This window comes from Sus scrofa, chromosome 2, assembly GCF_054392235.1.
Source record: "Sus scrofa isolate SSC_HxYL_T2T_F1_AM1 chromosome 2, Sscrofa_HxYL_maternal_Yorkshire_Landrace_v2.0, whole genome shotgun sequence".
Lineage (NCBI taxonomy): Eukaryota > Metazoa > Chordata > Mammalia > Artiodactyla > Suidae > Sus > Sus scrofa.
Genome location: NC_139384.1, coordinates 109,874,871 through 109,889,435, shown reverse-complemented (window position 1 = coordinate 109,889,435; position 14,565 = coordinate 109,874,871). Strand labels below are relative to the sequence as shown.

The 14,565-nt window shown below is 34.4% G+C and overlaps 1 protein-coding gene across 2 annotated transcripts in view; it reads left to right on the top strand.

The window, feature by feature from the left end:
- The window catches only part of LOC102157568 (uncharacterized), a 1,229,235-nt gene that overhangs the window by 1,054,862 nt on the left and 159,808 nt on the right, over positions 1 to 14,565 (top strand). Inside the window, exons 7-8 of one of the 2 annotated variants that reach the window (XM_085014078.1) lie at positions 9,489 to 9,530; positions 12,641 to 14,368. The exons of the other annotated variant lie outside the window; for it this stretch is intronic. Of the exons in view, the coding sequence (XP_084870204.1) occupies positions 9,489 to 9,530; positions 12,641 to 12,730 (132 nt within the window). The 3' untranslated portion in view covers positions 12,731 to 14,368. Of the gene's footprint in view, positions 1 to 9,488; positions 9,531 to 12,640; positions 14,369 to 14,565 lie in introns of those variants that run through there. 2 annotated transcript variants of the gene reach the window in all.

The window sequence follows — 14,565 nt, the reverse complement described above, 5'->3', positions numbered from 1 at the left end:
TTGGCCATCTGTTTTCTTTGGAGAAATGTCTGTTTAGATCTTCTGACCAATTTTTAATTTTTTTGGGGGGGGTGTTTGTGTATTTTGGAGATTAATGCCTTCTTGGTTGCTTAATTTGCAAATATTTTCTCCCATTCTGTGGATTGTCTTTTTGTTTTATGGTTTCTTTTACTGTGCAAAGCTTTTAAGTTTAATTAAGTCCTATTTGTTTATTTTTGTTTTTATTTTCATTACTCTAGGAGATGGGTCAAAAAATATACTGCAATTTATGTCAAAGAGCATCCTGCCTATGTTTTCCTCTAAGAGTTACATAGGATGCAGTCTTAAATTTAGCTCTTTAATCCATTTTGAGTTTATTTTTGTGTATGGTGTTAGAGAGCATTCTAATTTCATTCTTTTACATGTAGCTGTCCAGTTTTCCCAGTGCCACTTAATGAAAAGGCTTTTTTTTTCCATTGTATATTCTTGCCTCCTTTGTCATAGATTAATTGACCATAGGTTCATGAGTTTATTTGGGGGCTTTCTATGCTGTTCCACTGATCTATATTTATGTTTTTGTGCCAGTACCATTATATTTTGATGACTATAGCTATGTAGTAAAGTCTGAGGTCAGGAAGCCTGGTTCCTCTCACTCTGTTTTTCTTTCTCAAAATTGCTTTGGCTATTTGAGGTCTTTTGTGTTTCCACAAAAATTTTAAAATTACTTGTTCTAGTTCTGTGAAAAATGTCATTGGTAGTATGATAGGGATTGTGCTGGATCTATAGATTGCTTTGGGTAGTATGCCATTTTGACAGTGTTGATTCTTCCTATCCAAGAACATGGTATATCTTTCCATTTGTTTATGTCATCTTCGATTTCCTTCATCACTATCTTATAGTTTTCAGAATATAGGTCTTTTGCCTCATTAGGTAGCTTTATTCCTAAGTATTTTATTTTCTTTGATGTGATGGTAAATGGGATTGTTTCTGTAATTTCTCTTTCTGATCTTTTGTTGTTAGTGTATAGAAGTGAAAGAGATTACTGTGTATTAGTTTTGTATCTTGAAACTTTACCAAATTCATTGATGAGTACTAATAGTTTTCTAGTAGTGTCTTTAGAATATTTTATGTTTAGCTTCATGTCGTCTGCAAAGAATGACAGTTTTACTTTTTTTTTCCCCAATTTAAATTCTTTTTATTTCTTTTTCTTCTCTGATTGACATGGCTAAGACTTCCAAATTTATGATGAATAAAAGTACTGAGAATTGGCGCCCTCGCCTTGTTCTTTATCTTAGCAGGAATTCTTTCAGCTTTTCACCATGGAGAATGATGTTGACTGTGGGTTTGTCATATATGGCCTTTACTATGTTGAGGTAGTTTCCCTCTATGCATACTTTCTGGAGAGTTTTTGTCAAAAATGAGTGTTGAATTTTTATATTTTTATTGAGAAAATCATATGGTTTTTATTCTTCAGGGTTTTGTATTGTTTTGTTTTGTCTTTGTCTTTTGTCTTTATAGGGCCATGCCCACGGCTTATGGAGGTTCCCAGGCTAGGGGTCTAATTGGAGCTGTTGCTGCTAGCCTATCCAGAGCCACAGCAACACCAGATCTGAGCCACATCTGTGACCTACACTGCAGCTCATGGCAACACCCAGATCCTTAACTCACTGGGAAAGGCCAGGGATCACACCCTCAACCTCATGGTTCCTAGTCAGATTCATTTCCACGGCACTATGATAGGAACTCCTCTTCAGTTTTTTAATATGAATTATTCAATCAAATAAAAATTTATTTGCATGTATTGAAGAATCCTTCCCTCCCTGGGTAAATCCCAATCCTTTTAATAAATTACAATAAATAATAAATAAATACATAAATTGAATATAAATAAATCAATTGCATATATTGAAAAATTGTTTCATCCCTGGATAAATTCCAATGCTTTTAATAAGTTGAGATAAATAAATAAATAATTACAATCCTTTTAATGTACTCTTGGATTCAGTTTGCTAATATTTTGTTGAGGATTTTGCATTTATATTAATCAACGATATTGGTCTACAATTTTCTTTTTCTGTGGTATCTTTGTCTAGTTTCAGTATCAGGGTAATGTTTTTGGCTTCACAGAATGCTTTTGGGAATATTCGTTCCTCTGCAATGTTTTGCAAGAGTTTCAGGAGGATAGGTGTTACGAGTTTAATTTTTTTGATTTTAGCTTTGTTAATAGATAGGAATTCCTGGCTATCATTATTGTGATTCTCACCAAGTCATACTGGTCACCATGCCAAGTCTCACTTCTTAAATCTACCACCTCACTGCCTCTCCAACTACTGTCTTGAAGTCCTTTTCAAGATAGATTTTAGACTTTGATTTTGCCCTTCAGTCTGACTATGTCCACCTTCTACATTTCTAAACTTTCATGTCATTTCTGATATTTTGTGAAATGTTTTCTATTACCAATGTGGGAATAAACACACTCCTCACATGACACAGAGTTGTCACTGGGAAGCCACTGCCAGCAGAGTCTATTCCCACACCACTTTGCATCTAGATAGGACCACGCCATTCTCCAAAGTAATGTGAGTAGAAATGATGTGCTACAAAGAAAATTATGAAGCAAATGTATCTTTCTCATCTTTTCTTTCTGCCAATAATAGCTGGTTGCAGAGGACAGCATGGTTCCAGCAAATGGCAGAGCCACAAGGCCGAAGGAACCAAGTTACCTGAATTACCTCATGGGACAGTATAAATAAGACCAAAATAAATCTCATAAGATACTGTATATGGCCACTTCATTTTTTTTTTTTTTTTTTTTGTCTTTCTGTCTTTTCTAGGGCCACACCCGCGGCATATGGAGGTTCCCAGGCTAGGGGTCTAATAGGAGCTGTAGCCACCAGCCTACACCAAAGCCACAGCAACGCCAGATCCAAGCCGAGTCTGTGACCTACACTGCAGCTCATGGCAATGCCAGATCCTTAACCCACTGAGCAAGGCCAGGGATCGAACCTGCAACCTCATGGTTCCTAGTTGCTGGAGGCCAGCTCTGGCGGCCAGGGAGTATGCATTTTCCGATCGGAGAGGGATGTACGTCGTTGAATGTACATACGGAGACAGCCTCTTTGTCCCTTCTTTCAGGGCACTGGACTGCTCAAACTTTATTGGCAACAGTGGTTGATTATATAGACAGTTTTTCACTACAGGTTACATTACAGTGTTAAAAGTACATTGGTTAACTATTACATGGTATAGCAGCTATGCATCCTGTTTTAAGATCTCTATCTTAACTAAGCTTAGTGAGTACTTTGAAGAGGCCATAAAACACAAGAGTTTAGCATTTACAAACTTTGTTTGTAGACTGGTGTTTATCTTCAAAGCGTTATGGCAGGGAGACACTGTGAGTAAATATAAACCAACTTAATTAAACTAACTATCACTAAAAAGCTTTTAAAATCAAAGACAAAACTCACAGCTAGGTTTTTTGGATAAGACATGGCTAACTTCTATGGACCTCATTAAAATCCTAATTCTAAAGTTACTATATAACTAGTTAATAGATAAACACTATGTTTTAACTAAGTTGGATTTAAATAGGGGAAAAGTCCTTCAGGATAATTTTTATTATACTATTGTTGTAACTTTGCTAAGTCACAAATTACCACAGGACAATAAGAATGGGAAATAAGAATAATAAGTGAATAATCAGGAAAGACTGAAAAAAACTGAATAGCAAGTGAATAACAGAAAAGACTAAGTTATTCATGGAACAATCCCTACTCAGCAACACAAAATGGAAATTATTTCCTGGGAAATTTAGTTTTCCACCTATGTCAGCAGGCGAGCCTTATTGTTTTCTGGGGCCTGTCCTCTGAATTGTGCCCTGCAGGCAGAAATCCCCTTGTTTAGGAACCTGCCCTTGGAATGGTACTGTTCAGATAGGCCCCTTTTCCTGATTAGGAGCTTGTCCTTGGAACTGCACTGTTCAGGCAGGCCTCCTTTTTTTTTTATTAGGAGACTGCCCTCGGAATTGCACCGTTCAGGCAAGCTCCCTTCCTTGGCTTCTTGTATTTTCTTGGCTTCCCGCACCTAGTCAGATTTGTTAACCACTGAGCCATGACAGGAACTCTGGCCACTTCATTTTTTATTGAGATATATTTGGTTTTTATTGAGATATATTTGAAATGTAATATTATATTAGTTTCAGGCATACAAATGATTCAATATTTGCATAACAAAATGATCACCATTAAGTCTAGTTAACATCCATCACTGAACATTTTTTTCTTTGATGAGAACTTTTAAGATTTCCTTTCTTAACAACTTTCAAATATATAGTACAGTATGATTAGCTATAGTTACCTTGCTGTATTACATCCTTATGACTTATTTTATAACTGGAAGTTTGTACTTTTTGAGAACCTTTATCCGTTTTGCTCAACTCACCCCCCACCTCTGGGGAAGTACCAATCTGTTCTTCGTATATATGAGGTGTTTTGTTTGTTTGTTTGTTTGGCCATGGCTTTCAGAAGCTTGATACGGAATCTCAGTTCCCAGACTAAGAATTCAACCGAGGGTGCAGTAGTGATCCCAGCCACTGAACCACAAGGGAACTTCTATTTCATCATTTTAAGACTCCATTACAATGAGATCACATGGTACTCATCTTTCTCAATCTGATGTTATTTCATTTGGCATAATACCCTCAAGTTCCACTCATGTTATATATCAGTTTCACATTATACAACAGTTTCTTTATCCATTCATCCATTGATGGACACCTAGGTGCTTCCATGGCTTGGCTCCTATAAATATTGCTGCAGTAAATATGCAGGTGCAGATATCAAGTTACTGTTTTAATTTTCTCAGATAAATACCCAGCACTAAAATTGCTGGATCATGTTATATCTATTTTTAATTTTTTGCAGATCCTCTGTACTGTCCTTTATAGTAATTGCACCAATTTAGATTCCCACCATAAGGGTGCAAGTGTTTTGTTTTCTCAACATCCTTACTAGCTTTTATTTCTTGACTTTTTTTTTTTGGTCTTCTTAGGGCTGCATCAAGGCATATGGAGTTTCCCAGGCTAGGGGTTGAATTGGAGCTGCAGCTGTGTGCCTACACCACAGCCGCATTACTGTGGGATCTGAGCTGTGTCTGTGACTTACACCACAGCTCACAGCAGTGCTGGATCCTTAACCCACTGAGCAAAGACAGGAATTAAACCTGCATCCTCATGGATACTAGTCAGATACGTTTCCACTGAGCCATGATGGGAACTCCTGTTTCTTGTCTCTTTGGTAAGTTATACTAACAGGTATGAGATGATATCTCATTGTGGTTTTGACTTGCATCTCCCTGGGATAATTAATGAGCATCTTCTCATATGTCTTTTTTGGGCAGAGGATCTGAATAGATATCTTTCCATTCTTTAATTGGATTTTTTTGCTATAGAATTATATTAGTTCTTTATTTTAGATATTAACCCCTTATCAGATATATGATTTGCAAATATTTTCTCCCATTCTATAAGTTGTCTCTTCATTTTGTTGGTTTCCTCTGCTGTGCAAAATCTTTTTAGTTTGATATAATCCCACTTGTTAAATTTTTTTTTTTTTTTTGCCTTTGCTTTTGAAGTCAGATCCAAAAATCAACACCATGGCTGACATCAAGGAACTTACTATGTTTTTTTTCTGACAGTTTTATGATTTCAGGTATTATACTCAAATCTTTAACCCATTTTGAGTTATTTCTTGTGTGCGTTTTGAAGAGTACTTCTATTTCATTATGTGGCTGTACAGTTTTCCCAACATTATTTATTAAAGAGATGATCCTTTCCCTATTATATATTTTTTGCTCCTCTGCCGTAATCAGTTGATTGTATTTGTATGGGTTTATTTCTGTGCTTTCTATCTGGATGGTTTATTCATTGATACAAGTGTGATATTAAAGTCCCTGTTATTATTAGATCACTGTCTATTTCTCCCTGTAGGTCTGTTAATATTTGCTTTATATATTTAGGTGCTGTTATGTTGGGTGCATAAATACTTACAAATGTTATATACTCTGGTTGGATCGACCACTTTAACATTATTATAATGATCTTCTTGGCCCCTTTTTATAGATTTGTCTTAAAAGTCTATTTTGCCTAATAGAAGTATGGCTATCTCAGCTTTATTTTAGTTTCCATATCTTTTGCCTTTCCTTCACTTTTAGTCTGTGTGTAGCTTATACCCAAAGTGAATCTCTTGTAGGCAGCATATAGATGTCTTATTTTTGTATCCATTTAGTCACTCTGTCTTTTGATAGAAGAATTTAGTCCACTTACATTTAAAATAATTATTGTATGGATTTATTACCATCATATTGTTTCCTGAATGTTTTATAATCCTTTTTGTTCATTTCCCCTTCTCCTGTTTTTGTCTTTTGATTTGTTGATTTTCTTTAGTTATATGCTTAGATTCCTTCCTCTTTTTCTTTTGTGTCTATACTATGGTCATACCTCATTTTATTTCACCCTATTATAATCACAGATACTGCCTTTTTTTTTTTTTTTTTAACAAGCAATAAAAATTTGTGGCAGTCCTGCATGTGGAAAGTTTATTGGTGCCATTTTTCAAGCAGCATTTGCTCAGTTCATATTTCTGTACCACATTTTGGTAATTCTTACAATACCCCAAACTTTTTCATTACTATTATAATTTTACGGTGATATATGATGTCACTATTGTAATATTTTTTGTTTGTATTTTTAATTAAGGTATATAATTTTTTTTAAACATTCCATTATTGCATGCTTAACAGACCACAGTATAGTATAAACATAACTTTAGTTATGTGTGGCTCACTTTACTGTGATGGTCTGGAATATGTTTGTGAGTTATACTTGTAAATGTTTTTAGTTTGTGGTTACCATGAAACTTATGTAAAATAACTTATAACAGCTTGTTTTAAGTTTAAAAAAAAACTTAAGTTAGATGTGTTCTGAAGCTCTACATTTTTGCTCCCCCAGCAAGTTTTGTTTTTTGATATTATAATTTACAGCTTTTAATCTTATATATACATTATCAAATTACTCTATTTATAGATTTTTTACTATTTTTGTCTTTTGACCTTCATACTATCTTCATAAGTGATTAACCCACCAGCTTTACATCAGATTATTCTGAATTTTACTATACATCTACTATTACCAATGAGATTTATTCTTTCAGATGTTTTCTTGTTACTAATTAGCACCTTTTCATTTCATCTAATAGAAGTCTCTTTAATATTTCTTGTAAGGCTACTCTAGTAATGAGGAACTCCTTTAGGTTTTACTTGTCTGAAAACTAACTTTTCTACAATTCTGAAAATAGTTTTGCTGGGTAGAGTATTCTTGGTTGAAAGTTTTTTCTCTTTCATCACCTTGAATATTATTCCCTTATTGCCTGCTAAGTTCCTGCTGAAAAATTTGGTGATAGTCTTGTGGAGGTTCCTTTGTATTTAACAAGTTGATTTTTCTCCTATTGCTTTTTAAAATCCTCTCCTTGTTTTTAACTTCTGACAATTGAATCATAATGTGCCTTGGTTAGGGTTTCTTTGAGTTCTTATTTGGAATGTCATGGGTTTTCTGGATCTGGATGTCTGTTTCCCTCTCCAGATTAGGGATGTTTCCAGCCACTATTTCAGCCAAATCAATTTTCTGTCCCCTTTCTCTCACCTCTCTTAAGCTATTTTCATTCTTTTTCATTTTTTCTCTTTTTTAAAAATTTTCTAAGCCATTATCTTTTTTTTTTTAGAGTAACTTATTTTTAATTCGTATAATTTTTTTTTTTCATTCACTTTTCTTTTCCTACTCTGGCTCAGTTACTCTGCCCTGTCCTTTAGTTCACTGATCTTTTCTTTTGCTTTATCTACCATGCAGATAAAACCCATCTAGATTTCTGTTTGTTATTTTCTTGTATTTTCCATCCTGTTCTTAAAATTCTCACTTGGTTCATCCATTGTTCCTCTGACCTTAGTATCTTTATGACCCTTATTTTGAACTCATTATCAAGTAAATCACTAATTTTTCTGAAGTTTTACCTTTTTCTTTAGCTTGGAACATATTCCTCAGTTTCTTCACCATCTGTGTTGGTTTCTATAAATTAGATAAAAGAGCCAGCCATCCCAGTCTTGCAGGTGTAGCCTCATGTAGGAGATAAACTCTATTATACCACTCTGCCCTGGTTTTTGGTTGTCTCTAAAACCTCTGTGATAGTCTAAGCACCCTACGTTTTTCTGAATGGTTCCTTGTAGTAAATGGAAAAATCTCAGTTAACATTTAAATTCAAGCTGACTGGAAACCAGATTCACAGGCAGCAGGTTTTAATATGTGCAAATTTCAGAGAAAGACCGGGAAATGATTATTTCTGTCTGTTTCTACTCATTGAGCCCTGGGATGACAGTCAGTTAAGGATTTCTTTTTTTGTTTGTTTGTTTTGTTTTTTTTTTTTTGCTACAATCCTGGTGAGGCTGTGGACATAAACCTACTGGCCACTAGATCCAGGCCTCTGTGCAGCAGCCACAAAAGCTAGAGTACCAGATGTGTGCATGAGATCCTATTTAAGAGATACTGGTAACTTGGGGTGAGGCAGAGGGAGACTACAAAGTCATCTTTGTAGTCCAGAGAGGACTTTAGTTGGCTCTCAGATGTGTGTTTAATTATAAGCCTGTCCTGAGGCCAGAGCTATTAAAATAAATAGGCCTCTTTTTTGGGAGACTAGATGTTTCTGTCTGTGTCTCTGAACTGTGTCCTGGGTTCATAACTTGTTAAAAACTATTTAAAAACTATTTCTCCATTTGTTACTTTATTATGGAACCCAGGGATGTAAGCCCAGCTGGTCATCAGAGCCATGTGATCAAGAAGTGTCCCTTGGGTAGCAGCCACAAAACCCAGGCAGAGACAGGTCAGAAGTTCCTTTCAGGGAGATAGCAGTAACTTGGAGCAAGGCAAAGGGAGAACACAAATATGGCTCGTGACCATCTCTGAGGTCTCTGGAGAGTATTTCGATGGGCTCTTGGTGTGTTAAATTAGATCCCTTCCTCTCAGGCTGAGCTTTTAAGATAGTTTCAATGAGTTTCTTTTAGTAGAAGTGTCATTTCAGTGAGCTGTCTTTGCATTGAGCCCTAGGGTATAATTATGGTGAGTCCATGCAAACTCTTTAAGAATTGTTGCTAAATTCACAATAGCCTTGAGGGTCTTAGGGACACAAACCCCATTAGCTTTCAAAGCTAGATGTCTAGGGGGATTAATCTCTCTGGTACAAATCTTAAAAGTTGGAATGCTAGCTGCAGGAGTCAAATTCTTCACTCCTCAAAGAAAAGCTCAGAATTACAGGGAGTTCTTGATTATGGGTTGTGACAATAGTAGTGTTATGATGAGATTGTGTCTCAACCTCTGCTATATGTATGTGCTTTTTATTTTATTTTATTTTATTTGGTCTGCCTGATGTGTAAGAGTTGCTCAGCTAGTTTTTGGGTTTCTTTCACAGGAAATTGTTCCATTTGTATATTTGGTATGTCAATGGAAGGAGGTGAGTTCAGGATTTTTTTTTAATTATAACTAAAATGCATATGGATAAAATCAACATGAGACTCCATTATTATCATTTATCTTAGAAGAAAACAGCCTAAATGAACTGCAAAATCCCATTATATTTTTGCATAATTTTTAAGCAGAAATGTAAAAAGGTGAAAACAGGTTCTCCCTTAGGATATAGGTTAAGGTGGTTCCCAGGGAATGTTTTATTCTCCTTTATGCAGATTTTTACATTTTTTTTCCAAAAAATCCCCTCCAGTCTCTAAATGTAGAATGCAAATGAGCACAGAAACCAAACTGCCTCTATAACCCTGAATCCTAACGGAAGGAAGAAGTGCACTATGGCAGCTGTGGCAACAGTTTACATTACTTTGCCTTAGGATCTGGAGGTTTTGTGCACTTTTTTTTCACTAAGTGTTATATATAATATTCATATGGTACAGAGGTGATGCTCTGAAAAAATTCAGTGTTTCCAACTCATGATGAACTGTACATGAAAGATCATGGTAACTTCTATTTGAGGTTATGGTTTCTGCTGTTCAATATTTTTTGACAGTTTGCTTATATCACCACACTTTCTTCATGATTTTACTGTTTGCCCAGTTAGTTTTCTGGAAACTGTGCCATGGTGCTGCTCATTCACAGAATGAGTTCTATATATTTTTGTAAGTAGGCAATATAAAGTTCAAAATTGTACATTTTTATCTGATCTTTACTTCATTTACTTAGTCACCTGTATTAGTTAAGTTAACGAGTGTTGCTGTAATATACCCTGAAATCCCTATTGCTTAGAACAGTTTATTCTTCAGTAATTTTCATGTGAGGTTCAGAGGAAAGCTTTCCTTTGGATATTAATTTCCTTGTCACCTATCACCTGACTGCTAAACCACTGCAAAATATTTTAAGTTTTTTGTTTCAAGTTAAGGTACTGTTTTCTATAATAGTAGATTGCTAACTGCTTTAATAAATCCTAGTGCTTATGGTTTATCATAATAGAAACCACTAGAAATTAATAGAAAAATATATAATTCTTCACACACACAATACTACTCTTATTCTTCCTGGCCTGAGTTCTTCATATCGATGCTATCTTCTTTCATCTTTTTGTGGTACTACATCTATTAACTAGATCCAAGTTTGCTATAGAATGACATAATAAGAGAGGAGAAAGCACACTCACTTCTCAACTCCATTGGCTTAGAATTAAGACACATTTCTACTACTCATTTCCTATAAGTAATAACTAAGTACATAGTCCAGATGTTATAGGTAGAATTCTAACAGATGTAAGGTATTACCTTTTGTGGTTTTGATCTGCATTTCCCTAATGACTTGTGATGTTGAACATATATATATATACACACACACACACGTGTATATATATATATATATGTATATATATGTATATATATTTGCTGTTGAGTTGTATGGGTTCTTTATGTATTTTAGATTATTGACCCCTTATTAAATGTATGATTTGAAAATTTTTCATTCTGTAGGTTATCTTTTCACTTTGTTTCTTTTGCTATGCAGAAGTTTTTTATTTAAATGTAGTTACATTTGTTTTTGATTTTATTGCTTGTGTTTTTTTTTGTTTGTTTGTTTTTTGTCTTTTTGCCATTTCTTGGGCCGCTCCCGCGGCATATAGAGGTTCCCAGGCTAGGGGTCCAATCGGAACTGTAGCTGCCAGCCTATGCCAGGGCCACAACAACGCAGGATCCGAGCCGCGTCTGTGACCTACACCACAGCTTACTGCAACGCCGGATCGTTAACCCACTGAGCGAGGACAGGGACCGAACCCGCAACCTCATGGTTCCTAGTCGGATTCGTTAACCACTGCGTCACGACGGGAACTCCTGCTTGTGTTTTAAATTCCACAGATATAAATGCATTATGATTGGCATCTAGTTTCACTTTTTTACCTGTAAATATCCAATTTTCCCAGCACCATATACCAATGAGTATGTCTTTCCACTACTGAGTATTCTTGCTGCCCTTGTTGATTTTAATTAACTATATATGCTTTCATTTATTTCTGAGCTCTCAGTTCTGTCCCACTGACCTCTCTGTTTATTTTTATGTCAGTGCCATGTTGTTTTTATTACCATTGCTTTACAGCATTGCTCAGATTTGGAAAGTGTAATGCCACCTGCTCTTTCTCAGGATTGTTTTGGCTATTTGCAGTCTTTTGTGCTTCCATATAAAGTTTAGGATTGCTTTACTCTTTTCTCTTGTAAAAAATGCCATTGGAATATTGATATAAATTACATTGAATCATTAGATGGCTTTTCGTAGAATGGACATCTTAACAATATATTCAAATCCATGTACATGGGATCCTTTTCTGTTTGTGTCTTTTTTTATTTATTACATTAGTCTTATAGTTTCTAGAGTAGAGATCTTTCACCAACTTTATCTTTTTTTGATGTTATTGTAAATGGAATTGTTTTATTTTTCAGATAATTTGCTGTTAGCATATAGAAATGCTACTTTTACATTAATTTTATATCCTGCAACTGTACTGAATTCATTGTTTAGACCTCTTTTATAGTGGAGTCTTTAGGTTTTTATATGTAAAGTCATGTCACCTATAAATTAGAAACAACTTTATTTCTTCCTTTCAAATTTTGATGCCTTGATTTCTTTTTTTCTGCTGGTTGATGTGGTGAGGATTTCCAGTACTATGTTGAATGAGAGTTGTGAGAGTATGCATCCTTTCTAGTCTTAGAGGAAAAGCTTTCAAATTTTTACCATTAAGTATGTTATTGCTTGTGGGCTCACTGTATATGCCCTTTATTATTTGGGGTACAGTCCCTTGTACATACAATTTGTTAAGAATTTTATCATGAATATATGTTGACTTTTGTACTTTTTCTGCCTCTGTTCAGATGATCATAGGACTTTTTTCTTTCAGTCTATTAATGTGATATATCACATCAATTGATTTGTATATGTTGACCAATTTTTGCATCCCAGCTATAAATCCCACTTGATCATGGCAAATGACCTTTTTAATATTCTGGATTTGTTTTGCTAATATTTTATTGAAAACATTTGCATCTATATGTATCAGGGATATTTATCTGTGGTTTTCTTTTCTGATAGGTTTTTGCTGTTACTCTTTTGTCTTTGGAATCAGGGAGATGCTCACCTCATACATTGAGCTTAGAAAAGTTCCTTCTCCCAATTTTTTGAAGATTTTGAGGAAGGATTGGCATTAATCCATTAAATATTTGGTAAAATTCATCAGTTAAGCAATCCAGTCCTGGACTTTTTCATTGAGAGGTTTTTGATTACTGATTCCATGTTCTTGCTAGAATTGGTATATTCAGACCATCTATTTCTTCCTGAGTCAGTCTTTGAATTTTGTTTTAAGAATTTTCCATTTCCTCTAAGTTGTCCAGTTTGTAGATGTATAGTTGTCTATAGTAGCCTCTATGCTTCTTTGTATTTCTGTGGCATCACTTGTGATATCTCCATTTTCCTTTATAATTTTGTTGATTTAGGTCCTTTCTCTTTTTTTCTTTGGTTATTCTGTTTAATGAGTTGTCACTTTTGTTCATTTTTTCAAAGAACAAACTCTTATTTTGGTTAATCTTTTGTTTTCCTGTTCTCTATTTTTTAATTTTTGCTATAATCTCTATTATTTCCTTCTTTCTGCTACCTTTTGGGCTCAGGTTATTCTTTTTTTTCTGGAGGCCTATCATTACATCGTTTATTTGAGATTTTGTTTCTTACTATAGGTGTTTATCCCTATGAACTTTGCTCTTAAAATTGCTCTTGCTATATCTCATAAGTTTTGCTATGTTTGTTTCAAGAAACTTTTCAATTTCCCCTTTAATTTCTTCTTTGATCCATTGGTTTTTTCAGGAGGATTCTGTTAATTTCCATGTACAGCTAGCCCAATTTTGCAGGTTTTGCCTCTTCAGATACAGAGGGCTGACTGTATATATGGTACTATACTATTTTATATAAAGGATTTGAGCAGTCTTGAGTTTTGGTGTCCACAAGGGTTCCTGGAAGAAGCCAAAGGGATGACTGTATTTGTGAATTTTCCATTTTTTTTTTCTTGTTACTGATTTTTAGTTTCATATAATTTTGGTCAGAGAATATACTTGACATGGTTTAAATTTAATTTGCCAAGACTAGTTTTGTAGCCTAACAAATTGTTTATCCTAAAAAATGCTCATGTGCAGTTGAAAAGAATGTGTATTTTTTTCTTCTTGGATAGAATATTCTGTATGTTTCTATTAGGTTTAAATTGGTATTCAAATCTGCTCTTTCCTTATCCTGTCTCTGAATAATTGATGCATTGTTCATAGTGAAGTATCAAAGTTCCCAACTATTAATGTATTACTGTTTACTTCTCTCAGTTTTTGCACTGTAGTAATTAGTGTTTAAGGATTTACAATTGTTATATATTCTTGATGGCTTGACCTCTTTATCATTGTGCAATGAAATCTGTAGTCTCTTTTTACCACTTTTAAAGCTGTTTTGTCTGATAGAAGTATAGCTACTCCTGCTATTTTTGTTATTATTTGCTTGAAATATCTGTTTCCATCCCATCTCTCTCTCAGTCTATATGTACCTTTAAAACTAGTCACTGGATCTAGTAATTTAATTCATTTACATTCAAAGTACCGATTGGTAAGTAAGGACTTACTATTGCCTTTTGTTAACTGTTTACTGGCTGTTTTGTAGGTTCATTGTTTTTTTGTTATTCTGCTATCTTTTTGTGTGTGTGTGCTTTGATCTTTAGCATGGCCTTTTGTATAATTACTGCAGGTTTTTCCCTTACAGTTATCATGAGGCTTACATAAAATATCTTAAAAATTATAACATCCTATTTTAAACTATTAACTTCAATAGAATCCCAATGCCTTACATTTTTATTCCTCTTCACCCTAACATTTTAGGTTATTGATGTTACAATTTACATGTGTTTAATTTGTGTAAGTAATAACAAATTTTTATAATTATGATTCTTTTTTACTACATTTGTTTTTAACTTTGTAAAGTGAATTACAAAC